This window comes from Platalea leucorodia, assembly GCF_965183815.1.
Source record: "Platalea leucorodia genome assembly, chromosome: 11".
NCBI lineage: Eukaryota > Metazoa > Chordata > Aves > Pelecaniformes > Threskiornithidae > Platalea > Platalea leucorodia.
Window position 1 is genome coordinate 20559220 of NC_138833.1, and position 26004 is coordinate 20585223.

At 42.9% G+C, this 26004-nt stretch overlaps 2 protein-coding genes across 3 annotated transcripts in view; one reads left to right on the forward strand and one right to left on the reverse strand.

Moving 5' to 3' along the window:
* Positions 1-407: 407 nt before the first annotated feature.
* Positions 408-5947, reverse strand: MED7 (mediator complex subunit 7). 2 transcript variants are annotated; one of them, XM_082323930.1, is made up of 2 exons: positions 5894-5947; positions 408-2936 (listed from the first exon to the last, which is right to left on the reverse strand). In XM_082323930.1, the coding sequence occupies exons 1-2, from the start codon at positions 5929-5931 to the stop codon at positions 2225-2227; spliced, it is 750 nt and encodes a 249-aa protein (XP_082180056.1). In that variant the 5' UTR covers positions 5932-5947; the 3' UTR covers positions 408-2224. The 2 variants fall into 2 exon arrangements, with proteins under 2 accessions (XP_082180056.1, XP_082180057.1); XM_082323931.1 differs by lacking the exon at positions 5894-5947 and adding an exon at positions 3564-3617.
* Positions 5948-13861: 7914 nt separating this feature from the next.
* ITK (IL2 inducible T cell kinase) overlaps positions 13862-26004 on the forward strand; it is a 33248-nt gene continuing 21105 nt past the window's right edge. Inside the window, exon 1 of the mRNA XM_082324427.1 lies at positions 13862-14053. Coding sequence (XP_082180553.1) covers positions 13883-14053 — 171 coding nt within the window. The 5' untranslated portion in view covers positions 13862-13882. The remainder of the gene's footprint in view (positions 14054-26004) is intronic.

Consider the following 26004-nt stretch of genomic DNA (forward strand, 5'->3'; position numbering starts at 1 on the left):
AAAACCAGGATTTACTGAGGTAAGGCAAGATCTCATCACCAGGAGTGGGTTAATTAACACACTAGAGAAGACAACATTTATAATCAAATTTGGTAGTCAGTCATCATCCTACGAAATGCAACGTGCCCATTTCCCCAGACTAACAGGCACCCGCCACTCGCTGCCTGCACCGCAGCTACCGGCCGTCCTTTTCCCAGAAGCAAAGTTGTAACAGAAAAAGAGAAAACCCATCATTCCTTTGACCTGACAACAGAGGGGAAAAAAAAAAAAAAAATCAATGTTTTGGCTGAAAAAAGCCCAGGAAGCCTCCTGCAGCTTTCTAAGGGTTTGCCTTAAACATAGAAAATAATCATCTAGACTAAACAAATTATTCATGAAACTTTTTGGAAAGTGAAAGCAGCCTTAAGTACTTTTTAAATGACACGATCCCCATTTACCTCAATGGTTTCACAAAAAAGTTCATTACCATTGTCAGCTGCTGCTAGGACCCAGCTTGTGCAGTATTTTGAAACTGTAGTACTCAGGCCTATGATTTTATTAAAAACATAAAGAGTTAGACAAAAATCAACAGAAAACCATTGAGCATCTATGACAGCTCTTTTTTTTAACTTCTTTTTGAAGTTAAAACATCCATGACAAGCTGTAGTTCTGCAGTGCACGACCTCTCTTATCCAGGAGGCACTAAATGTTTTTTCATATCTTCCACATGAAACAACACTTGCAAATATATACCAGATTAATTCTGCTCACTTGCAACTGTTCTACAGTTATCTACAAGCAATATAATTTAGATCTAGTCCAGGGAGAAGGAAGGAAACAGTGGTGACAATAAAGGACAAAAGTGTTAACTTTGTTATTTATACTTTTCTTAAAAAAAATGTTTCTACTTCTTTATTGTTACTTATGATGTCATGTGCACTTAAAATAGCAGATGATGTCCTCCAACGAGTCATAAACTCACTTCAGTTCATTTCATCTTTATCTGCACTGAGCTCAATCCCCACCACCCAATGGCTACGTACTTTTGCCTGCCCATTTAAGTAACATTTCTGAAAACAACAGAATTATCAATTGAAACAGAGACATAGCTTGTCAAATCATGGTTAAAAACAGAGTTTGTGTCAGTTCCCTCACCCATCAAGTTCACCCGGTTTTTAGTGGCTGTGCATACTTTGGGAAACAGGCATACTGCGGTGCGACAGGGCAAAAAGACGGATTTCCCTGACAGGAGGGGCAGGGTAAAGCAGCCACTTCTTCACTATCAAATCGCTCTTTTCTTCTTGCTAGGGGGGCTGATCCAACTCAAATGTTCTTTAAATATGGTTGATACAGCTTCCACTTGATGGAATACTTGCAGGTTCTTTCAAACTTAGAAGTTCTCAATTAGTATAAAGGCTAATTAACCAATCAGACTCTCCTTCCTGAGGAAAATGCTCAGCTGGGCACACAGCCCACCTAAAAGGCAAATACAAAGCATCTGCACTGCAAAATGATTCACTTCATGCACGCATAATAACTATGCAGGAAACGTAAGTTAGTTTAAGCATTTATGCGTAAAAAAGTATTTTTGTAAGCTCAAGACTGGTTATGGCGTACATCTAAGAAAGTTAAAATCCAATTAATTTTAATTCATTTAGTTGTTGAGATTCCTGACAGTGTCTCTATAAAGCAAATTACACCACATTACATCTGTAATAAAGGAATGCTTAGGTTCTCTTTAGCACAGTTATATTATTACAAAGCTAGAAAGGAATAGATTTTGCAACTTGACACTAATTTTATTTTTAATACTGAATTATGCATACCTGAATGGACCCACTGCAATTGTAAACAACTAGCACTTATTTGAAATGGAGGAATTGTCAACTGCAATTCCTCTCAGTCAGATCCCTTACTTGCTTCCACACTACAGAGCAATTAAAAAAAACTAAGCATAGTCAAAAAAGCACAAAGGGACAAATGAAAGTACAACAGAAAAAGCTAACTTTAATCTGTGACTTCCACCTCACGTGATAAAAAACTTTTTCTTAAATGTTTCTACCAATAAACACACAGCTCGCAAAATACTAAACATTTTCATCTGCTTAGTCACTCACAACCTCCAACAGGTGTACAATAAATGCTTTGTCTGCTTGTACAACAGCAAAACCAAATACAACATATACCCTCAGCATGCATTCTGCTTCTCACTATGGCGAGCTAACAAAACAAAAAAGCATTTTCTTCATGTCATTTCATCAATAATGCTACACATAGCTGCATCTTTGTCTAAAACCTGATCTCTCTTGCCACAGGAACGCTCTCTCTGTTTTTCGCTCTGTCCAATACAGCTGCTGCCATCATCAGTATCCATTGTTTCTACTTTCACCCTCAGTCCTCCCTCTGAATGAGGCAGATCATCAGGCAAGGAAGCCAGGCAGTTCTGAATCATCTCTACAACTCGCTCTAAGTGCTTCTGAAACCGCTCTGCCGTTTCCAAACGCTGACGTTTCTGCACCTCCATCATGACTCTCAGTGTCTCCCTAGCTTGGTGAGGGCGATACTCATTTATAAGATGATGGACATGAACAAAAAGCAGTTTCAAGTCTTCCAGTTTCTCTTCTCGCTTTATACTCCCTGGACTCCTTATCAAGATATCCAAGAGGTCCAAAAAGTTGACCAGGATAGACATGTTAAGTTTTCTTAGCTCCTTCTTGTGATCAAACTGCATAGGATGTAGCCGTTCAATACCTTGGCTCTCCAAGGGCCGAATAATCAGATCATCGCATTGAAACTGATTACCAAACATCATATAACTGTCTTTCACAGGTGGAGGGGGCTTTGGAGCCAGGCCTTTACGGATATTTTCATCAGTATATTCTTTTATATATTGCATTGGAGGCGGAGGAAGGGCACTCACTTGCTGAGGTTCACCCATTTTTGCCAGACGAAAATACCTAGGGAGTGTCCCAAGAAATATTCGTTAAACAATTGGTGTGACAACCTCATCGTACAAATAGAAACAAAGGCAATATAAGAGAGCTGGCTGTGAGAAAATGAACCAGAAGAAAGTCATCTCAATATATAGAATACAGGAAACTTCCAACTAAATCCGTTAGCTTTTCACTAAGGTATACTCTTAGTAGAATTAGCTTCATTAGAAGCACATTAAGCATTCACTTCTGGAGCCATGCAAGACCAGCCTGTAAGCAGAGCAGCCGCAGGGAGAGAGGGGAGACCCCTTCCCTAGCCGAGGCCTGCCCCGGTAACACCACGCCCCGCAAGAGGAGAAACCACCCAGCTCGGCGGCGGGCAAACACCGCCTTCAGGGGAGGATGCGGCCTCGGGCCGCGGGTCCACAGCCGCCGGCGGCGGCGGCCTGCTCTGCTCCGGGCCGGGCCAGGCCGGGCTCTGAGAAGGCCCAAGCCCCGCCGCGGGGTTCGCCAGGCCGCTGCTGAAGAGAGCGGAGCCGGGGGCGCGCTACGGCGGCAACCCCCCCCCCCCCCCCGGCCACTGACCACGTCCCCGGCGGAAGGGACAGCCCCGCTCGGAGCCCGCGGCCGCGGGGAGCCGCCGGCCCTCACCTGCCCGCCGAGCCGCCCTCAGCGCAGCCGCCAGCGCCCCGCTTCCGGCCGGCGCCCCGCTCCCCTTCCCCTCCATTGGCTCGCCGACCTCGGGGCGGCACGCTCTCATTGGCCCTGCCGAGCACCGATCAGGAGCTTGGTCCACTCAGCGCAGCGGGAGCTCCCCGGAAGGCGGGGCCAAGCCGCGCGGGGCGGGGCGGGCGGGTGCCGCGGGTGGCGGGCAGGGCGCGCCTCATGGCGGCGGTGGCGGGCGGTGCCGCTCCGATGTGGGCCCTCGGCGCGGCTGCCCGGGGCGGGACGCGGGGCGGGGGCCGCATCCCACCGCTGTTGTGGGTCTCCCAGGGGTGAGGGCCTCCCTCACCAGGAGCCGCTCATGAGGCGGCAAGGCCAGAGGCCTGTGGGGCGGGAGCCGCCGGCCTGGCGTTTGCAGGCCTGGCGGTCTCCCTCGGAGGCTTCCCCGCTGGGCCGAAATCGTGTTTGGAGGCTCCTGCTGGCAAACACGGGCTGCTCTGAAGGAACACGTTTAGATCAGGATCTGCCAACACGATTCTTGCACATTAACGTCTGAATTACGCAGTGATCATATAGTATGTGATCATACGGCTTGTGGTGCTCATAGAGTAGGTCGTGCTTCCGCGCATCAGGAACGCGGGCGTTGCCCCTGGTCACGAAGTGAAAGCATCACCCTGGAAAGCGTCTGCCTCGTTCCTTCAGCTGAATACACCGAGTACATAAAGACTCGTAACAAACAGCTGGGCTCCATTGTTTTTCTTTCAGTTTTGTTTTAGGAGGAGTTGAAGAAAAAAATGGTGGATTTAGGTTTTTCACCTTGCGGGTGATGGGGAGCTGGGCTCGCTGGCATCGCCCTGCAGGGATTTCTCCCTGAAACGGCCAACAGGAAAGGACTTTTTGACGCTTGGCCGTTTATGTCCCATTTTCTCTCTTCCTCAGCAGGTGGCAGCAACGGCCTTTGTCTGACAGGGACCCGTCCTGTGCACACGCAGTATCCTCTACAGATTCACTGTTCAAGATTGATCATTTCACCAAAAAAAAGTTTCAGTTGAATGATTATTACTTCGGATCCTCTTAATTGTTTCTAAAACAATGCAAAGCAACTTCAGAATAGTTAGGTTCATTCGACTAGAAAACCTGAAAAAAATTACAGCTCAAGTTTTACTGAGTATCTGAAAATACATTTAAAAATTCCAAACCAAGCAACACTCAATTGACAATGAGTGCAACCCTGGCTCAAAAATAGGCTGATCTATTTTCATTTGTAAGCAAAGTATATTTTGGGGAGGAAACGACCCCCTTTGAGACATTTGTTCACAGATGATGTAGCGAGCGTCTGTCACAGAGGAAGGAACTTCAGGGACCTGGCTGGAGAAGTCTCTCCCATTAGGAAGTTCGATGCCGTTGTTCTCTGGCAGCGCTGTGCAGCATTTACACATTTTACAGGACGTTGCTGATTAATTATTACATTGTTTCTTAGTCTCATATCTCTTAATTACTTAGTCTGAGCTAAAGGTTTGCCCTTTTCTCTATATTCACACAGATTGATATCATTAGTGTGATTATAGTTTAGTATTTATCCATGTATATGTAGATATGGATATGGCCTATATTATGTTTTCAAATACAGGCTTGAGGATTTTTTTTTTTTAAGTAACTAGGCCTCAATTTGTGCATATTGTCCAAAGGAGGGTATTCTTGCCGTTCGGTAATGACTTACAACTTTAATTTAGGGAAAACTGACAGTAAATTGGTCTGGGCACAATCTGTATTTGTCAATAGTCTCTGGACTGACAGATCTGATGCCATCTGATACCCAAAGCAGTGTCTCCACATTTTCTGCCCTCGATGCCATTACTTCTTAACAAGTGAGGCAAAGCTCCTTACATTAAGGATTTTGTGGTGCCCCCTAGATGTGAATTAATCTAGTGTTCTTTTCAGAAACACATCCATACGGACTGAAACGCCAGGAGCGTGAATGGCTTGCTCAGACTCAGGAGCCTGGGTACAGAAAGCTCTTATTCTTTGTGCAGAAATATCCCAATGGGCAGCCATGGTGGGCAACACAATGCGGAAGAAACATAAGAGGATAAGGTGGTTTGCCCATGTTGTGTTTGGTTTTCAGCGTTTCGGCCCTGGACCTGGGCTAACCATCCCTTTGAAACGTAGGCGTTGTGCTAGTACACAATCCGTTAGTAAGAGCCACCTTTAAGAAAACTGGAAAGCACAAAAGCTCATTTGATTCCAAAATAAATAGCGCATGCTTTAATTTTTTTGACAATCAAGACTTAGAAAAACAAGTTAAAGAATGAACTTACGGTCTCTGCAGAGTGAAGGAGTGCTTTGGTGTAGACATTGAACTGGGACCCTGGTAGTCTCCCATGCCACAGGCTTGCTGTTTGACACGAACCAGTCAGTCACTCTCCATATTAAGCCACAAGGTCCTTTGGGATCAGCAGGAAGATTTAAGAGACCTTTAATCTTCATTCATAAAATCAGAATACTTTACCACATTGCTTCTTTCATCAGCTGGTGATCTTGTCAGTTGAGAATCTAGACAGCTTGGAGCAGAAAATCACGTACTATCAGCCAGGGGGATCCGAGATGGCTTATCTTTTCTTGTTTTCTTTTTTTTTTTTAACATGGTGGTTGTTTCTCAGTACTACTTCAATGCATACAAATAATAATTTCAAAGAAGCGAAAGTACTCCAGGATGGAGATGCCAATCTTATCAAGGCACATAAATGTGGAACTGAGAGCACGGCTTTCAAATACAGGCAAGGGTGCACTTCCATGCTGCAATTAAAAAGTGTTCAGCTTTGGAAAGGGAGGTCTCATTCCTTCACCCTCCTCCCCCACTCTTTTTTCCTGGTCCCGCTCTCCTTTCTTCCTTCACCGCTCCTCCAGCCCCCCATTTCTGGCTGTACAGGCCTTTCTTCTCACTAGTTCGTACTATCACCGTTGGGCATTGGATCAGAAAGTAAACTGATGCAACTCCAAACTCCCCAGAAAACATGACTGTAATTTTTCTGGATTACATTTTCTGCTCTTCTGGTGAGTTAAGGCAGCTCACTGTGCTATCTATCCTGTGAGCATCAGGGCGAGCTTCTGGGAGAGGAGAGCGCATAGGCAGAAGGAAGGGAGGAGGTCGGGGAGATGGGGAGGGGAATGGTTCTCCTTGTTTCTGTGGCAGCAAGCTCTTAGTTTGTCTCAAATCATCTTGTTACATCATACCCTGAAAGACAGGGAAGGAATAAAAAGCACCGCCTTCAGAGATGCAGAGAAAACCCAGGTAGTAGGAGGTACTAACGCACCTTTGGTTTTATTGGACTTTCCGGACTTTGATTTCACATTCTTTTAACAGGAGCTGAGCTTGATTCTCTCCTGCCTTGCACTTAGTGAACTTTGCAGCAAGGGTGTAAAGTGCTGTGACTTCAAAAAGTAGAAGACGGTGAGGGGCCAAGCACTTGTTTTTTACATGATCTCTGTGATCTTCTTGAGTTGTTTTCCCAGACTGTGTAGTGGCCAAGACAGGCAATATAACGTCAACTAATGAAAGAAGAAAAAAAGGGTTTCAGTCTCATTCTTGGTAGCATGGCTGATTCTCAGAAGACCCATGGATGACCCTTTCCAGCCTATGGGGAGCTGCTAACATTTCTGTTTACAGTGGTTCCAAATGAGAAATTAAGAACAATGGTGAGTGCCATGTGTAGCACTCGACAATTTGCTTTTTGCTATATTTCAGCTCTTTATAAATAGAAATAAGGGTGCTATCCAGCAGCCCACCACTGATAATACAGCACAATTACTACAGCTTCTCCAAATTGTGGGAATGAACCTGGACACCCCTTCAGCAGGTGGAGAATCACTTCTCTGCCTCAAAGACACAACATCTTAATTTATTGCTTTAGTTAAGTTTACTTTGTTTTTCTTCATAACCAATTTTAGGCAAACTGGCATGCTTCATTATCAGGCATTCCAGTTCTGTTAATTCAGCAGCAGTGTGTACAGTGTGTGCCATTGCAGCATGCTAAGTTATTTTAGCAGAATTTGAATCCAAGCATTGTACAAGCACAGTAAATACAAACCCCATTTTCATGCATGGTCTTAGAACAGCGCTGCTCGCTTCTGTGCTAGAACATATTTCTTCCGTTTTTGATTGCTATTGCACTCTAAATAGTAAATTAAAGTGGGTTTTTTTTCCCCGCACTGTCTGAAAAATAACCCCAAAATGAAACTCAGTTCCAGTCTCTCATTGGGTTTAGGTTGAGTGTTACACCTTACAGCCGAGTTAAGCAACGAGCTCAGGAATTTCCTTTTTTGGTGATTGTTATAGGCTTTGTTGCAGGATATACCAGGGAGGAGGGGAAAAGGAGCCTGTTGGGGGTGAAGGGGACTAAAGCAAGCTTTATGTCTCCATCTGCTGTGGTTAATTCCCATCTCCCTGTCCCCTGCTGTGGTTTTGGGAATTAATGAATTTGCAGTGCAGTGCTGTGCTGCCTTTTCTTTCTGACTCCTCAGATTAAAATATCAGCTGCAGCCTATTGGTGCGCCTACTAATGTAGCAAAGTTTAATCTTCCCGTCATGTAAAAATTGGGGCACACCAATCTTCAACGCACATGACAGTTGCACTGCTTTTTGCTGTACAGCCTATTACCACAGGTATCTGAACAGACTGAAATCTCAGCACAGAGCATGGATGGTTATTTAGCAATGAAACAGATATCTCATGACTCATTAATAAATTGACATGGCTCAAAATCCAGGCACATTTTGACAGAATCGGACAGCACACTTTCCTATGCTCACAGTCTTAATGTTGTTTCTGAAGCACCCCTCTACCCGATTATTAAGCAGACATTAATGCTGGGTCTTTACTCGGTCACACGTCTGTGGTGACTGTCTATTCTAACTTGTAAATGAACATGTCTCAAAAAACATGTCTGGAACAAATTCCCAGTTTGGGTATGACCCGATGAAACTGGGTTTTCCTTTCTGCATTTTTGCCTTACAGAGAACAGCTGAGCAAAGGATTATTTGTACCTTCATCACGGAGGAGCCTGTCTTAACCCTGTGCAAGTTCACCAGTATAAAACATGTTCTCTCTGTTACTGCCAACATCAGTAAGCCTGGGAGTGATTCGCTTCAGGCATTCAAATCATGGATAATTCACTACATCCTCCTAGCAGATGCTCAGAACAAGGCATCTACTTTCCCAGGGCTCCCGAACAGTTCACAGGAGAATCTTGCTCTGGTTCTACAAGAGCAACTCCCTTGGTCACTGGGAGCAGTGTGAGCGGATTCAAAGGTGCAGTTGTAAGACCTAGAGGAAAGCTGGATGCATCTGGCTCGTAAAGACCAGGCTAATTCTTCCCTTTTTCTGCAGCTTTCACTCTTGTTCTTTGGGTCTACTGGAGACATGTTTATTGGGGTGATAATGAACTGCCAAAGAAGCAAGACAGCTGAGTAACCTAAATAGAGTTTCTCACACTCTAAAAAAGCTAAATAGGCTGAATTCTGGAAGCTTGGAAGTTGAACAATCATCATCATATTGAACAGCTGGGGAAAAGGAAGAGCTGGCACCCAGGCAGTAAACCTGGCCCAAATATCACACATGATAGAAGTATACAGGTCGTTTTGTGAGAGTGAAGATATAGTTGCAGCCTTCCGGTCTGTTTTTTTCACAAAAACAAAAACTCTCTATATTTAACTTTTTTAATTTCTCTGCCGCCTTCAGGACATAAGCATTGGTATCAGAGCAGGATGTGCGGGTGGGGAGATTTCCACAGTCTGCAGTAATAGAAGTGTGAACTGCATAATCTGGGTAAATCCCCTATGAAAAAATCCAATCCCTAAAATAACATTTTTCAGAGCAGAAATAGAGCAGTTTGCAGGAGGTAGCAAGGGAAGAACAAAGGTGATTAAAAGAAAAAAAAAAAAGGAACCCGCTGAGGCCACAGTTGATAAGAACAACTCTATCTGTAACCTCAGCTTGCCCAGCACAGAGGAGTATTTAGTGCACACAGCAGCTCAAACTTAAATCTGAAACGTTTAAAATATTTCAGATTTTCCTACGTATGGATGGAAAAGTGTCAAAGGATACATGGTAGCAGGCTTTATGAAAGCACTTAAGCAGAGAAGATGTAGGATACCTAAAAAATTCGTCAGGCTTTGTCTCCTCATCTTAAGGGATAGACTTACAGTGGTTTTAAGATACTTAGGACATTACATTTAAATCCTTTCTATTAAGGGTACAGAATTTCTGTACCATGCGATATATAGTGGTGCCAAAAGCCTTGAACAAAAGGAGTGTGCTCATACGTTCAGTGTATTGCTGCACCATCATACAAGGTCAGGCTCCAGATGAGACGCCTGTGTTAGCGGGATATTCCAGCTCACCCAAGGAGCCCTTTCAAGAAGGCTATGTAGTTTGTGTGTCGAGCTCTACAGACTGGTCCTCACATCTTCCAGCTCTGCAGCCAACTTGGTCTTAGACAAGTGGTGTATTTCTACCTAACAATACATATACACACATATATATATATATATATGTATCTCCTGCTCTACTGTAGAAGGGTCCTGAAGCCCTTAAATGACTGAGGCTTTGTTTAAAAGGGTTATAACCTGTTAGTCACCCCGATGGATGATGACATATGATTTATGTCTACAGTTCACGTCTTGAAAGCAACAAAGAATTTTATTTAAAAATTGGACAAGAAATCACGATCTTCGAAATTAAATAAAATTCAAATACCCATAAGCAGGTTACTCTCTCATAAATGTATGATTAAATATAAATACAATTCTTAGACCATATGTTTTTGTATATACATGTCAATCTGGCTATATATTCATTAGACTTAGAGAGCATTCATGTTCTGGTTTTGGCTTGCTACACTCAAATATTTGTGTGTTTGCTACACATGGGGTTTGGGATTAAAGCAAAAAAGGAACATGAAAGGGTAGATCTGTGCAAGAGTGGATACAAAAGTACGTCAGTCCCTACCTTCTTCCCCAGTTCAACAGTGAAGAGTTACCAGTTCATAAAGGTATTGCAAAACAGAAATAGTTAGCAGCTCTCACTGCAATCAGCTCCTGTGTTTATATCAGTGGCACCCAAACCTGGCTGTGTTGACTTGTTTCCTTCATTACGGTCATTCTTATTTTTTTCCCTGTCTAATATCTCAGCTGGCCCATCATCAGTTTGAACTCACCATGGAAAACTCAGAATGGCTGATCTCGCCTGCTAAGTCCTGCTAGTTGTAACATACCTATCAGATTTTCTATCACTCCAGGCTGTAATTATCTATCTGTAATTATTTTCTTACAACTATGTGTGTCTTTCTATATGTGGTGTATCAAATCTGTACCTTCTCTTCCACAGCAGCTCAGCCTGTCCAGTTCTCCCACGTGCAGAGCCAAATCTCATTTGCTCCTTGTTTCTCTCTTGCTTCAACCCTCGCAGCGTCTTCCCGTCAGACCTCCTACAACACATCGCATCATACCATGTTTACACCAGATAAAGTGCAGTTGCCAAGCCCCCTATCAGAACGTTTGATCAAATCGCTCCCCTCTTCGTGTCCCTCCACTAACTCATCCCTTATCTCATGAAGAAATCAAGCTGCCAGTCACTACATTCAAAGAATTTCTTAGCTCTCCCCCCACTACGTACCACCCTTGCTGAATCTCTTCTCCCCCCACATCTTCTCATCTCCAGCAGCATCGTTCCCCTCAGAGGTCTGCATGTTGGCATCTCATCTCTTTGCTGTCCTGTATGCCTTGCCTTTTATGAAGAGCTGCAATGTCACACCTTTGCATTTCTATTTATATTCAATTTTCTGAGAAGATAACATGTACATCTCAGCTAACAGACCACAACCCCCCCGACCCAAGCTACAAAGACTTTTCAGAAAGTCCTTAATGCACTACAGTTAGTGCAAAGAAGGGACTAGAAAGAAAAACATAGTCCTAAATACATGTTCATAGCTAAAGATGCAATGACCTTACAAACTGTGGTTATAAATTCATCTGTACTGACACAAATCAAGCGAAATGCTCTGAAGATCAACAGCCTTTTTGGGGGGATTCACTGTTGCTAGCAGCGTGAAGTCCATACAGTTTGTCAGGGCACTCCACTGTCCATATTTTGGTTTATTAATTACAAGAAAGGCTCTCAGCATAATTTAAACCAGCAAATTCTCAAGCGTGAAGAAAGTTATGTGCACGCAAAAGCAGTCCTATATTTTAGAGGTGCAAGCACCTAAACAAGTTCTGGAAGTATCCGAATAGCTGCTGTTTACACAGAGCACAATTTTAGAAAACTCGCAGCAGACTCTGCATTTTTTATATATATGCATTGTATGAGGCAAACTGTTTTGTAGAAGAATTGGGAAATTTGGCCCAAGTATTGATCCTAGTCTACAAAGAGATATGAAATCCCCCTTGGCAGCAGTGACGATTTTTCAGGAGATCACAGACTTGTGTCATCTTTCTTGTTCAACCACAAGAGTTCCTGGGAACTCAGTCACTCTGCCAAGAAACGAAACATAGTTTTGCTAGACTTGCGCATGACGAATGTTTCAATATGTGCTGCGTTTCGTCTTCGGCAAGACCACCACATAGAGATAGAGAGAGAGAGATAGGGATCAACTGCACAACAGCTTCTGTTTGTCCTGGTTTCTGTTCCATGCTACTGCATTGCCTTTAGCAAATTCTTTTCCAGATCTGTATGTCAAGTGCTATCTTTAAATTGTATTTTTATGGCAAATGCAGGTTCTCAGTTAGCATTGAACAAAATTGGTAAGGAAACGTTTGATGATCCCTGGAACGTGCTGCCTAAACAATATAACATAAAGCAGCAAGGAAGGGATATGCCACCTCTTTTTTTTGGGAGGCATAACCAATACATTCTGTTGAGAAATATGGTTCCCACGTCTGTCTATGAACTGCCCTACAAAATCCAAGTCTTCATTTAAATGGAATTTGCAATTCTGGTATTTGTTCAGATTTTTTTTTTTCTCATTAACTGAATTTAAAATAACCAAGTATCTTCCTTGGAGCTTGAAAACAACTCTAAAAATATATCAGCAATAGGGACCTATCTCCTTATATCCTAATGCTATGTTGAACTAAAGCCAAAAGGCAGCACTGGTAAATTATTTAGATTGAAATAATTTTCAGAAATACCTAATTAATGAAAATACTTATCTTGGTGTTTCCCCACATTCCACCAGTCTCCATCTCTCCAATCCTCAACAGCATCAGCGATACACTTACACATCACTAATAAAAAATAAACAAAATATTAAAAATGGAAGAGCAGAGAAAAATAAATTGCATTTATTTCAAAATATAACAGTGTTTTTGCACTGAGAGCAAAATTTAGGTACATATTAATTTTTTTTATATTTCTTTTATATTTCTTTATTTAGCCTGCTGCAGGCTGCCCTGAACGGTGCCCTGAAGCCCCGAGGAAACCAGTTGTGCTTGGTTTGATGTTTGTGCTCGCTTCGCTGCTGATTACCCTGGTCTTGATTGCATGCGAGGAGGGCACGTATGGCCTGTGCCTCCTGCGCCATCCCGCCACAGACTCATTAGACTGCACCTGAAGCAGCCAGTAATCAGTAAATAGTAACCGATGCTAATTAATTAGTTATCCGTTATTGTAACCATCTGTTTTCAGTTTAAACATCTAACGCCTACAAATATTTATCATTCCTTATACAAGTTTATCCTGGATATAATTTTCTTTGCTTGCATAGTAGGAACTTTCATGTTATGTGGGAAACTTCCTCCAAGTAAGCTGTATGAAATCTCTGAGACACACGGTCAGCTGTTAAATACTCTAAATGGGAAGGCACCATTCCTCCAAAAAAGAAATATGGGTGCATGACCTACTTCTAAAAGGACAGGAGAGACACTCATCCTCTACATCCATGTTCAGTGCATGCATTTATAACTGTATTTACTAAAAGGGCGAATAGGAGACAGATGCTTAATCATGCCACACCTCTTTTTAATTAATCCTTAATCATTGACTCACATCTACTGAATGTCCCTCAAGTGTTATTTTTTCCACAACATTTACCTTAGCGTATATTTCAACATGTGCTGTTCGTTTTATGACTTCAGAGAGGATGTGGTTATGGTTTGACAGAAAGGAAGCTTTGCTGTAGATGGGAAGATAAAGCTCAAAGCACCTACGCTGCCTTTTGAACACCTTTTTTTTTCTTTTTTTTTAAATTAACTGTCTTCCTTCTCGTGCCTCTTTCTTGGACGGGTACTCAGTGCATAGGGCAGACATCCCATGTCCTGGGAGAAGACCATTTTTGGCTCAGCCATGAATAACTGTGTGCTCCTGGAGGAACTGCTGATCAAAAAATCCCAGCAGAAGAGAAGGACTTCACCCTCCAACTTTAAAGTGCGCTTCTTTGTCTTAACCAAATCCAATTTGACTTACTATGAACATCGCCATGGGGTACGTCAGCCATTTTCTCTCTCATAATAGAGTCATGGAGGGAAGGATGATCTTTGTTAAATTTTATTAACGTTGCTCGCTCTTACTACAGCACCATTCACTGAAAATTGCGGAATGGTCAAACGGGTCATTTAGAGCTTCTGGTCAGCGGGCATTCGGTGTGCATGGAGGAATAAGACTACCTTGGTATTTTATAGAAAGGGTCTAGGAATTTAGCACGGGCTGTTATAACTGGTGTGTGTAACAGCGGCGTGAGCCTGTGCCTGGCAGTTCACATGAGTACAGGGGTGACCTGGAGTGGTGTATTGCAAAGATCACAAGTGTACCCTAATTACATCTGTGAAAAAAGTCATCCCCAGATCTTCACTCTCTCATTCTTTTCTTCAGGGCAGCAGACTGATGGCTGGTAGGAGACCAGTCTTGCATTTTAAAGTAAATTCAGCTGCCATGTGTAACATGTCTTGTCTTGGGAGTTAGCTTCGGAAGGGATGCGATGATGACATCCGTGCTCAGACTAGGCATTGTTTCCCCAAGCTTGCGTTTCCCTGATTTGCTAAATATGAAGCAAATTAGAAGTCAATCTGCACGCCCCATTGTGCTAAGTGTTCTAGTGAAGTGAGAATTATTTCCTTCTTCTATTTAGCTGGATGTTTGCTGAGCCTCATTATGGTTGTAAATAATATTGCTTGTTTTCCAACAGTCACTGAACATGCTGTTAATCCATTATGTTTAGGCGCTGTTACTGTACTCAGAGCAGAATTGGGGATCTTGCTGCCTTACTATCCAGCACTGGCAACTTCAGACCATCTGATCTTGCTCGCTTGCAGAAAATTGTTAAAACTGAACCCAACAAGAGAAGTGAAGTATGATGTGCCCTTGTATTTTATCATAACCTAGTTGAGGTTGGATGCCAGCTTTAAGGGTTAACTGTCATTTTTACTTGCAAGTTATTTCTCTCAAATATGCCCAACAAAATGTTTTCCTTGCTTTTATTTTGTAGTCCATATTTTTCTTAACTCCATATTTAAATAGGGTAATATTTATTGCTGCGTGCTGCCTCTATATTTGGGTTGAGACTCTCTGTCTCCTATCCAAACTATCTTTCAAATGCCATTATTTTAAGATTTTAAATTCCATTATAACTATTCCACTTAATTATTCTGGGTTAAATTTTCAAAAGCATCTAAGCAATTCTGCTGTAGGTATTCAGAGAAATCTTCACAACTAGTTTTCGTTGGTGCTATCTGAGTCTTGGTGGACTTGAGATGAATTCAGTATATGCTTTGCCTGGATACTTTTGCGGAATCGCAGTAGGTGTCTGTCAGCATCTTTAGACACTGAAATAGTTTGGAAAATCTGACTTGGTGGCTTTCAGTGGGGCATAGATTTCATACGCTATGTGAGTGTCTCCGGAAATTTTCTCCCCTAGTCTTCCTAAAGGTCAATTAGGCAAGATGAGGGTTTGGTATATTATCTACTTTATGCTATATATTATGTATTTTAAACATGCACATATTATATATGTATATGTAAACACACAGGTAACTTTAGGCCCTTACACACATTTGAGGCACCGTGGGTATATCTGTAATTACAGGGCTGATTTTCCATGAAACACTGATTTTTTTTCTGACACAAACTGTCAAAATCAGGTTGTTACATGAATAGAAGAACTTTGTATGAAATTGGGAGAAAATAGTTTGTCCTGTGAAATACTCCCAGAGCCGATCCTCAGCCTCTTCAGTCATCTTCCCCAAAATTAGACCATCCTGGTGAGACCTCCGCATGGTCAGGTCATTGCTGTTCTGGAGAGGAAAGCTTAGGGCAGCCCATGCAAGTCCCATCTTGTTTTGTGCTGACAACGGAGTGAAGCCCCCACAATTGAGTTCACAGCCGGTGAAGGAAAAATCACGATACCTGCCTGACACGCAGGCTGTGCCCATCCTGGTGAGTGAACCAGGACCGGGGAGCGTGCGCAGGCGTTGAAATCCATCGTCTGTAGTGCTCATTCTCTAGCGCAGGCCCTGGCACAGGTTTGGCTCTGCTCCACAGGGACTCTCTCAGATAATTTGTGGGGCTGGCAGGGGTTAGCACAGGCTGTCACCACTGCCAGCAGGCAGTTTGCATATGGTCCCTCTGCTCTGGAGGTTTAGGGCAAAGTGGTAAGGACATTGTTGTTCTCTGCCAGCTGGCTGCAGTGATGGGGAGTATCCCTAGGCACACGTACTGCACCTTATAGATGGGGCCAGCAACTCTCTGGGCTTTAAAGTATGTATTTTTCAAGGGAAATCTCTGTGGATGTTTGCTGTAAGAGTTTTCAACGAGTTTCTTTAAGAACCCCTTACCATCCTGTCCAGTGGCTTACTGTACTCAGAGTTCAATACTGTACAGTGCCCACCCCTCTGGTCCCCGGTCAGCCAGGAACAGCAGCCTGTGCACAAAGTCAGGTAAAACAACTAGCGAACTGCTTAACAGTTTGAGAAGTCCCACTGATTTCAATTAAGTGGCTTAAAGTAAAGCATACGCTTACACGCTAAGCCCAGGCTTATATGTTTTGCCCGTATTTAACAGAGTTTAGCACCCAGTCCCTTTCTCTGCATTTTGACGCTGTGGGTATAAAAAGATGTTTAAGCATTTATTGTAGCAGTCCAAAGCAAGGAAATAAACAGGTCAAAGGGGTACAGGGATAATTCTGTAAATGATACAAAAAGCTGTCCAGACAACCAGCATCATAAAGGCAATTTTTTGCAATAGCTGTAATAGCATTTTCGTCACGACGGCCATAGCTAGACAGAAAGCACTGTTCTCCTCAGGGGCCAAGCACACAATTGCCGTTAATGTTAATGAAAGATATTTACATATCTCATTAGGAGAATGAGCCCCCAATAACTGACAACAATAAGAAGCTGTGTTTTCTGGAATTCATTACACAGTGCACAATGCAGGGCTGTCTTAACATAAAGCACAGCCCTGGTAACAGGCACATGTATTCAGCCCCCGTCTCTACTAAAATACATCAGAAGTGCCTTTATTATAACATGCAAATCAATTCCACGGGCAAAAATTCTTCGTTTCTAGGGTCTGATTTTATTGCTACTGTACATGTGAGTAAACGAGCACATGCGAGTAATCATTTTAACTGTTTCAGTGAGTTTGATCCTCACCAGAATAACTGACAGTGAAGACGCTATGTGATACTCTCTGGGTGCCAGTACGCTTGCAGTACTGCAGAAGAAGCAGACAAGTGAATCCCTTTGGAGAGGTGTCTAGGACAGAGTTTCAAATGTCCTTACTTAGCAAAAACACTTAAACTGATGAGTTACCTATATCCCATTTGCCTAACGGCTTATGGCGTTTGGTAAATCCTTCAGGTTAGCAGACAGGGGAGTGAAGAGAGACAGTTTAGTATTTCAGACACTAAGTAGAGGTTCTTGCATAGTCTTCGGCATGTCACATTCCTACCTGGATGGGGACAGCCAGAAACGAGCATCTCTCCCTGTATTTCAAGCTGGCTGTAGTCTAAAAGTGGCACAGACGTCTGAGGCTGATGCCACACGTAGTGAATGGGCCACTGTCTTCTGGGCTGGTACCATGCTAATGTGGTACCATTACCATTACATGATCTCTACATCAGAGCTGCTCATCTTGGGGTGGCTCGGACCTGCGGACAGTGCTTGGGTCTGTATCACGTATGGAGGAGTGCTCCATGTCCCTACACCACTGTTTTTCTTCTTCAAAAATAGGCATTTTGTCCTATACAGGCATTCTGAGAAGTATTGCAGGGCTGGGAAAGTTGCACCTAACACCTGGGAAGTTCAGGCACATAAATATTTTTAAATTTTATATCTTCATGCACTCATGGGCTATTACTAATCCAGCTTTTAAAGGCAGCAATGAAAGGAGTACACAGAAAAGGACCGAGTTCCCTTTTCATTTACATCAGCGCTGTTCTTCCTACACTGGTCAGATGCTCAGGAGGTCACATAGCATGAGTCAGCCTTGTCCTGGGCTCCTTCATTCAGATCTTTGATATTCAGATCTAAAGATGGCACTTTAGTGTGTCTTGAAATTTGCTTTCAGTCTCTTGTTCCAGGAGAATAAAGGAATAAACTTGGCTGAAAAGCCTTTTATCAGCATCCTAAAAATGCGTCAGCTGCTTCTGTTGCATTATCTACACGTTGGATTACTTGCAACAGTCCAGCTACCCACAGTAAGAAAAGCAGCGCTTTGTTCCTCGGTCCAGCAGTCCATTTTACCTTGATTATTCTACACAGAATCTGACTTGTCCATCCTGCCCTGGAAAGAAGTGCGTTTTTTCCCCAAGACTTTAACGTAAACAGACTAAGACTTGTCTTCTGAAGATCTCCGTTTTGGCATTCCTGTTAACTAGAGTGACCGTTCGTACGATTTCTCATTGCTTTGTGTATTCTGAATACCTTAACAGTCATGAAGCTATAATCCTCATCTAAAGTGAATTTAATTTTAAAGAGTTTAAAAAAATACTTCCAAATAAATACATATCTGAGTAGATATGTCATTCTTCATAACTTGTCATGTATTTATTAGCAAGTTCTGTTTGCTTGCCAGAATTTGCAATACCATCTGTCTTCTGATGCATATCTCCAACTAATTTATTAATAATACCCATTATCACCCACAAAGAAGTCAGGCTTGGCATCTGTCTACGTCACACCTGTTTCAATGAATTTTTATGTAATAAAATCAATACAACCTTAAATAAGATGCAGATAAGGCACAAACCCATGCCTAATGTTAAATGAATCCTTTAGTACACCTCTGTAAATTTAAAATGGATTTTTTAATAGTCCGAATTGTATTATTGGAGTTGAGGGAGGATTAAATTCATATTGTTTACCACAATGAGCCTCATTTCTATTGTGAAATCAGAGACTCATGGTAATACTGGTTGGAGGGCACTTCTTATATTCATTTAGTTGGAAATTGTGCACGGGGCCAGCATTAGATCAGCACTTGGAGCAGGACCATTGCCAACAGTAGAACAAGCTGGCTGTAGCGTTGACTAGCCACTGCTTGAAAGCCAAGGACAGAGATTTCATGTCTTTGGGCAACTTGTTCTGATGCATCTTATCACATGTTTTTCTGAACATTTTGTTTTTCTGAGTATGAAAGATTCAGTGAAAGAACAGAATAATCTGTTTTTCTGAATATTTACAAAGTTCCTGTCTATTACAGTTCTCGTTCACGACTTCTGCGGCATGATTCAGGGTGGTGATACTGTCTAGACAAGATTGCTTTAAGCAAAATGCGGGTTGTTCTGTGTCTGGTGTCTATGGCCTTTCTAACTCTACAAATGTGTGGTAGAGTCTGATAATAAAAATAAGTCTTTTTTGCTGGAATAACTCATTTTATCAGAATTTGATTATAATAATTTTCTTCTTCTTACACTTTCTGTGCATACTCGGTTCTGATCCTACTAGATCTTTGCCTAGGTATTTATTGACCTTTAATCTTTCAAGAATTTTAAAAAGTTACTTCTGAGCAGTGTCTTCTCAGCACACGTCAGATACTTCCATGTTCTTTAAATTACAAAGCTCAAATCTTTCTTCTGTTGGAGAACATTATGGATGTGGCAAAATCTTCAACCCATGTTTTCTTTCGTATCTTTAAGGAAGGAATACCTTTCAATATGATTCTACTACAATAAATATGTGATTTCCTAATAGTTGCCTTTTATTAGACTTTTCTACTGGGGCCATTTTTGCTTGCAGTGCCTGCCTTTGCTTTATATTGCAATCGACATTGTAACTGATATTGTTGCAATGCCTGCCTGTTGCTTTATACTCTTTTATCCTTTCTGACTAATTTTTTTTTTTTGTCCGTAAAGCTTATACTTTTTTTTTTTAATGAAAAAGTGATGGCATTTAGTCAATTCAATTTAGCTTCCCTTCTTTCACTGAATCTTTCATTTACGGCAATCCATTCCTTCTTGCAGTCTTTGCTAGAGTCAAGAATAGCTTTGAAGAAATTAATATAGAATTCAGTAGTTGTTCCATATGTTTTTCTGTAACATAAAAGACTTATTTCCGTCATATTAGAAAGCTCACTTGAAAACCAAGAATCTTCCTTTTTTTCTTCTGTTTCTTGATGGTGACATTGATTTTCTTGTCAAACCACTGGCGCTGACAGTAGGTATGCGCACCTTGATAATCATCTCAGACGGGACCTGAGACAATGTGAACATTGGAAGTGGCTTTGTCTGATCTTAAAATACCGGGCTATTGCAGATGCGTGAGGCCCTGTGATGGGCCAAGAGAAAAATGCTCTTAGGGCCAAGTGTGCTTTTCCAACAGATCTCATGTTCTTTAGATGTGAAAACAGCTGTAAAACATTTTTTTTTTCTTTTTAATTCAAGTAGGAGAACAAAATAGTCATGATAGACATATGAACTGAGCAGCTACATTTAGGGATTTAAATATCAAATGTAACAACGGGGTATATTGGAGGTATTAAAGCATAACGCAACAGCCAGATCTCTACTGAAAATCCCAGTACTACCAATTATCACCCCTTTCCAATTTTCCTTTGGAGCACTTAGTATTGGCAGGAAATACAAAATCTCTTACAACTTTCTTTTAAAATTCAAATTGCTCAATTTAGGTTTCAAATTTCATTTTTAAATTGTTTAAATTTTTTCATTTCCCATAAAACCTCAAACTATCGGTGTTCCTAATAAGAGACCTCCCAAAATACTGAATGATGCTAGAGTTCAGGCAAATCTTCTATCAATCCAGCAATCAACAGTTCTTAATATCCTAACTATTAATAATAAAGACAGCACATATCACAATGTATAGATAAGGGGATAAGGGAATGAAAATAACAGTATCAACACAGTGTTCAAGGAGGTTCAAGTTCATGCTCGAGTCTCTTGGTCAGTGGAAAAATACCGTAGCGGGACAATTACCATTAAAAATAAATCCATCTTGTTCTAGTGATATCTCATGAGCTCCTAGTTACTATTTTCTGTGTTCTTCTTAATTGCTATCTCAGCACCAACACATGACTATGAGAGACCCATAGTCTAAGTAGCAAATAAACTGGGGGCTCTGCAACACCATAGGCATTCTGCAGAATTTGGGCAGCTCAGCAAATCAAGAAATTCCTTTCCAACTTACTGCAGAGGCTCAGCAAGGCCTGAAGAAAGTCATACCTGGAAGGCAGTAACATGTCACTAATTTAAAAAGGTTCACCAAACCGCATCAAGTTGAGCTCTCTGCCACTGGAAGGTGTTACACCTTGCACAACAGTTCTGCTTCACGTCAATATTAATCTGTCTGCAAAGAGGCAGACAGGTCCATTGGAGTGGTCCGTTTGTTGACCTATTTATTTCCTACCAGTGGTTAGACCTGTAAAGGTGCCTCTTGCCTTGAAGCCATGTACTGATATTCTCCATAAAATGACATTTTAATAGCTCAAGTAGAGCTTTAACACTGTATGGCTACGGTAAACTTGGAGTTATGTGGAGAGAAATCGGAGCAAGCAATGGGTATATGTTCCTATATTATTCCTAGAGCTTAATTTGAGCACGTGAGAGTGTAAAAGTGTGATCGTAGATCACACCAGAGGTCCACGAGCCAAGTGGCCTGACTCCAGGAGTGGTCAGTATCTGCAGTTTAGGGTAGAACTACAAAAATAGCCTCAAATATTTTCCTGGAAGCTGATAGGGAATATCTTGAAGGATCTGACTATACAAACATAGACCTTATTTTGCCTTTTTGAGCTCAAAGGCAGCTGTATGAGAGAAAGACCCTTCAACTTTAAATATTTCTTTCAATCATTTTGCAATCAGCCTGAATTATTCTGAAGACAGGCATTTTTATGGTGGGATTTGTTGGGTTTTTTTCCATTTTATGTCAGCCCAGCTCATTGCTGTCAGGTGCTACCCAAGAATGTGTGCTGAGCCAGGAGCCCCACACTGCTTCCCAGCTGTGACCGTGTCCCTTCGCTCTTCATAGCTGGGGGATTATCTAAAATTGGTTACTATGCTCTTAATAGCAGCATCGTAAAATTGTTGCTTTGTTACTTAAGATATCCACCCCTGTGGGCATTCAGCCACAGCTGTGGGCTCTGGGAACACAGGAGCCCTCTCTGGTTTTAATTCTGTTCACTCTTAGCCCTAATCAGATGAGGGGAAAGGATTTCTGCTCTTTTTTTCTATCCTGCTGCTGCCTGTGTACCAACAGTGCAGGTGTTTCTGTTGTTAAAAGCAGTTGGGTCACATAGGCATGGCTAATGATACAACTTAGCCTGCACGGTCTTTGTGACAAGCCATAAAACACATGAAGGGGAAAAAAGTGTGAAGACCCCAGGTGGAATTTATAGCACTTAAGTTCAGTAAATCCACTTTTCTATATGGAAGTGCAGCCAAAGGATAGCAACACAGATGGAAGCCAAGCGCTGTATTTCCAAATTTTAGAATGGGAACTGATTTTCATGAAAAAAAACTTATTATAAAGGCACACATGAAGTTCTGCCTGCATTCAAGCACTGCCCCAGGGCAGCTGTATTGCTTCTGCTCCCTGAAACTAGCCCACAGCCTCTCCTGAGCCCATTTTGACCTCTCCATCACACCATGGTGCACGTGTACCACAGTTCAGAAACCAGCAGGATAAAGCTACAGGTGACAGTAGTATGATACGGTTAAGTTGTATTATTGTTATTGCTAATTTGTTGTTACTGTGTGCAGTTACCATAAGAGTCGTGGATGGGGGCCTAGAGAGCATTCACTGTGCGATTATAAGCCCTCTGCAAAGGGATGTTAGTCCTCTTAAGGCCAGTGCCTGCAGTAGATGATGAAGGCACTGCTTGCCAGCACAGCAGTCTCTCATTGCTGCTCTAAAAATACTTCAATGTACACGCAAGCCTCTCTTCACACTTGCATACACTTTATTCTAGTGGCGTGCAGAAGTCAAAGCTTTTGCTTTTTCCCTGCCCCCCCCCCCACCCCGTTCCCGAGGGACTGCTATAGCAATGAAAAAAAATAACCTGGTTTGGTTTCACCACCTCAAACCCATAGAGTAAGAAAGCCCAAAATCAGCTTCTGCCTCTCTCCAGGCTGCACCCTGAGCCCAGCCGGAGCAGAGGGACACGGAGAAGGTGACACAGGACAAGCGGGTCATGCCAAGGGCCAAGGCAAAGACCCCTCATCTACTTAATCACCACTTAAGAATGGTTCCTTCCAGTCAAGACAATAAGTGAGAACGGGGAATGAAGTTTCCTACCAAAAAAACCTGACTCTACAGAGAAGGTCATTAAAGGCTTTTATTGACGGAAATGTTTTGCGGTTGAGCTTACAGAGCACTGGAATTTCCTACCTCACCCCACTGCAGCTATAAATTAGCTTTCCCCTACCCTCCTACTGAGGGAAAATGTCCAGCTGCAACTGGGCCTTCGCCGGGGAGCAGTGGCCAAACACGGGCTCATGGACGGCCTTGTCGCAGGAGGAAGGACTCGCGTATCTAAAGGGGACACAGCGGGGCTACCGAGGGGACCGTACTCCTTTCTGCTGTGAGGTGCCTGGCTGGGCTGGGAGGAGCAGCCGGCATTGCAAAGGAAGGGATGCGCAGGCGATGGGGATGAGGCACAGGGAGACAGAGAGGTGAACGCAAACACCCGGTGAGGCGGGGCAAGGAAAGCCCAGCTGCAGGATGGAGAGCCCTTGGTAGTGACCGCTGCCAAGGAGTTTGGGGCCGCATGAATCTTAATGGCTTGGTTTTCCCCTCACCAGCACAAAAGAAACAAGATACAAGTTCTTATACAACTTTTGAACCAAGCCAGCTTTATGAAACATGGCATGCTGCCTTTCTGCCTGCCAGAAAATGCTGCCTGCTTTCTCCTCCCGTGGTCCTTGAGATAAGGCTCTGCCCACCCCTGCCTTACCTCTCCCTAGCATGTGGCATCTCTCCCTTCCTTCTCCTTCCAGCACTGGTGGCTACTTCTTTTGCTAGGGCCCTTTGGTAAATACAGTGGGGTTCAGCAAAACCTTCAAGCATCCACTGAGGGACCTTCAGCCTAAATGCTCGGTGCAGCAGATTTGATGAATGGGCTTCACAAATAGCAACAGCAAAGTGTTAGCCAGAAAGTAGCAAATTCCTCAGACTGCACAGCCCCGTATCTTACAAGATCTTAGACATTCATGAAACCTGAGGCTGTGGAGCCGTGGTCAGGAAGTGTGCTCATGGCACAGAGCTGTGTCACCTGCAGCAGCCACTGATGGGCTCCACACGGGCTCCACATCCCCGCTACTTTCCCTGCCCCAGACCATGAGCTGGTGAAAAGTGATTCATTTTGTTGGGTGGCCAAGCTGCTGTGGCGTGGGTGAGTAGCAGTGTTGATGGTGATGTAGTCTTAGCACGTGATAAATGCCAGGTGGCTCATTCTCCAAGCAAGCATGGTGAGATGCCTTCTTGTGTTGCAGGGCAGGGCTATGTCAGTTGTACCACAGTCAAGTGTCCTAGTATCTAAGGCAAATAGGGACCATTGTGGTCACCTAGTTTATGCAGTAGACACAAACTAAAGGACGAATCAGTGAAAGAGCTGCTGGAGCTGTGTGGCAAAAAGAAGCGAAATACCAAAGATGAAGACCATAACGCGTTGGGCTTGTGATGCACCTGGCTCCGTTCAGAGCTGTTAGCTCTCCTTCCTGGAATTGTCATTTTGCAAATAACGGATCAAAAGAAATAAAACAGGACGGACTGATCTGCAGCACACTGTACTTCTCGTGGGACAGCAGCATGCCTTGGTTATCTTTCCACACACATTACACAGTGAGACCACTGATGTTTTTTCTGACCGACCAGCTAAAACATCTACTTAATTATACTCTGGGCAGACTGAAAACAACAAATGGAGATCTGTCAGCATGTTTTGTCTAGCTCTTTTAGGAACAAGTCTTTGAGGTTTTTGGAGACCATTTTTAAGAGGCTTTTCCTCTCCACTCCCTTCCAAATGGCCCAGTTGCTTTTGTTGGATTAAAGTGCAGTCAGGCATCACAAAAGCAGGGATATGTTTAGCTTCCAGCCCAGTTTCTGGGTAATGCCTGGTTTGTGAGTAGTAATTCCAGTGGTCCGTGCTGCCACGGGACTGTAATTGCTTTCTATCAGCAAAGTCCCATCTGCTGAGGATCTGCCGGGCAATGCACTGGCGGTGAGATACACCCTGACATTGCACTGCAATGTGAGATTATGGGGAGCTTCTGTTGCTGAATTATGTGATTAAAAGGAGCACAGTAGGTGATGAGAGCTACAGGACAACTGCACAAAGCTCCTTGAGAAGGCTGGACCCTGTCTTTCACCAGAGTCTGGAAAGGTTTCGCCAAAAACCAGTCTGCAGTGAAAAAGCAGAGTGTGTGACTGGCACAGCATCGCTTCCTAAAGCCTCAGAGGAGGAGTGCATGTGGTTAAGCCCTGGAACTTCAAAGGAATAAGATGAAGGAGGGTTCAACGCTAGCAAAATTGAAGGTTTTTATAGGAAATAAATGGCTTTGTGTCTCATGGAAGGGGTCAAAATCCCAGGGGCAGAAGAAATGATAGAGGAGGTTGTGGAGACAGAGGAAGCCAAGTCTGGAAGAAAGAAGTGAACAGACAAGAATGAAAGAAAATACATGGTGAAAATGGGGCGCAGTAAAGCCTTCTAAGGCTTGGCAATACTCTTCATAGTTAATTGGTATTTACATTTAGGGGTGCTTTATGGCCTTGGGTTTATTGATATAAAAAAATCCCACTCCACCACCATCTGTAGGCAGATGCTGTCTGCAGGAGATGGTGCTGGCAGTAAGTCCAGAGGTGCTGGTTGAACTGCAAGCAAATACAAATACAAAAACCAAATACACCAGCAAAGTTCTGCAAGAGCAACGTGAGACCACACTGTAATAATTTCCCTCTCTTTCCTCAAGTCCAAGTACACAAAGT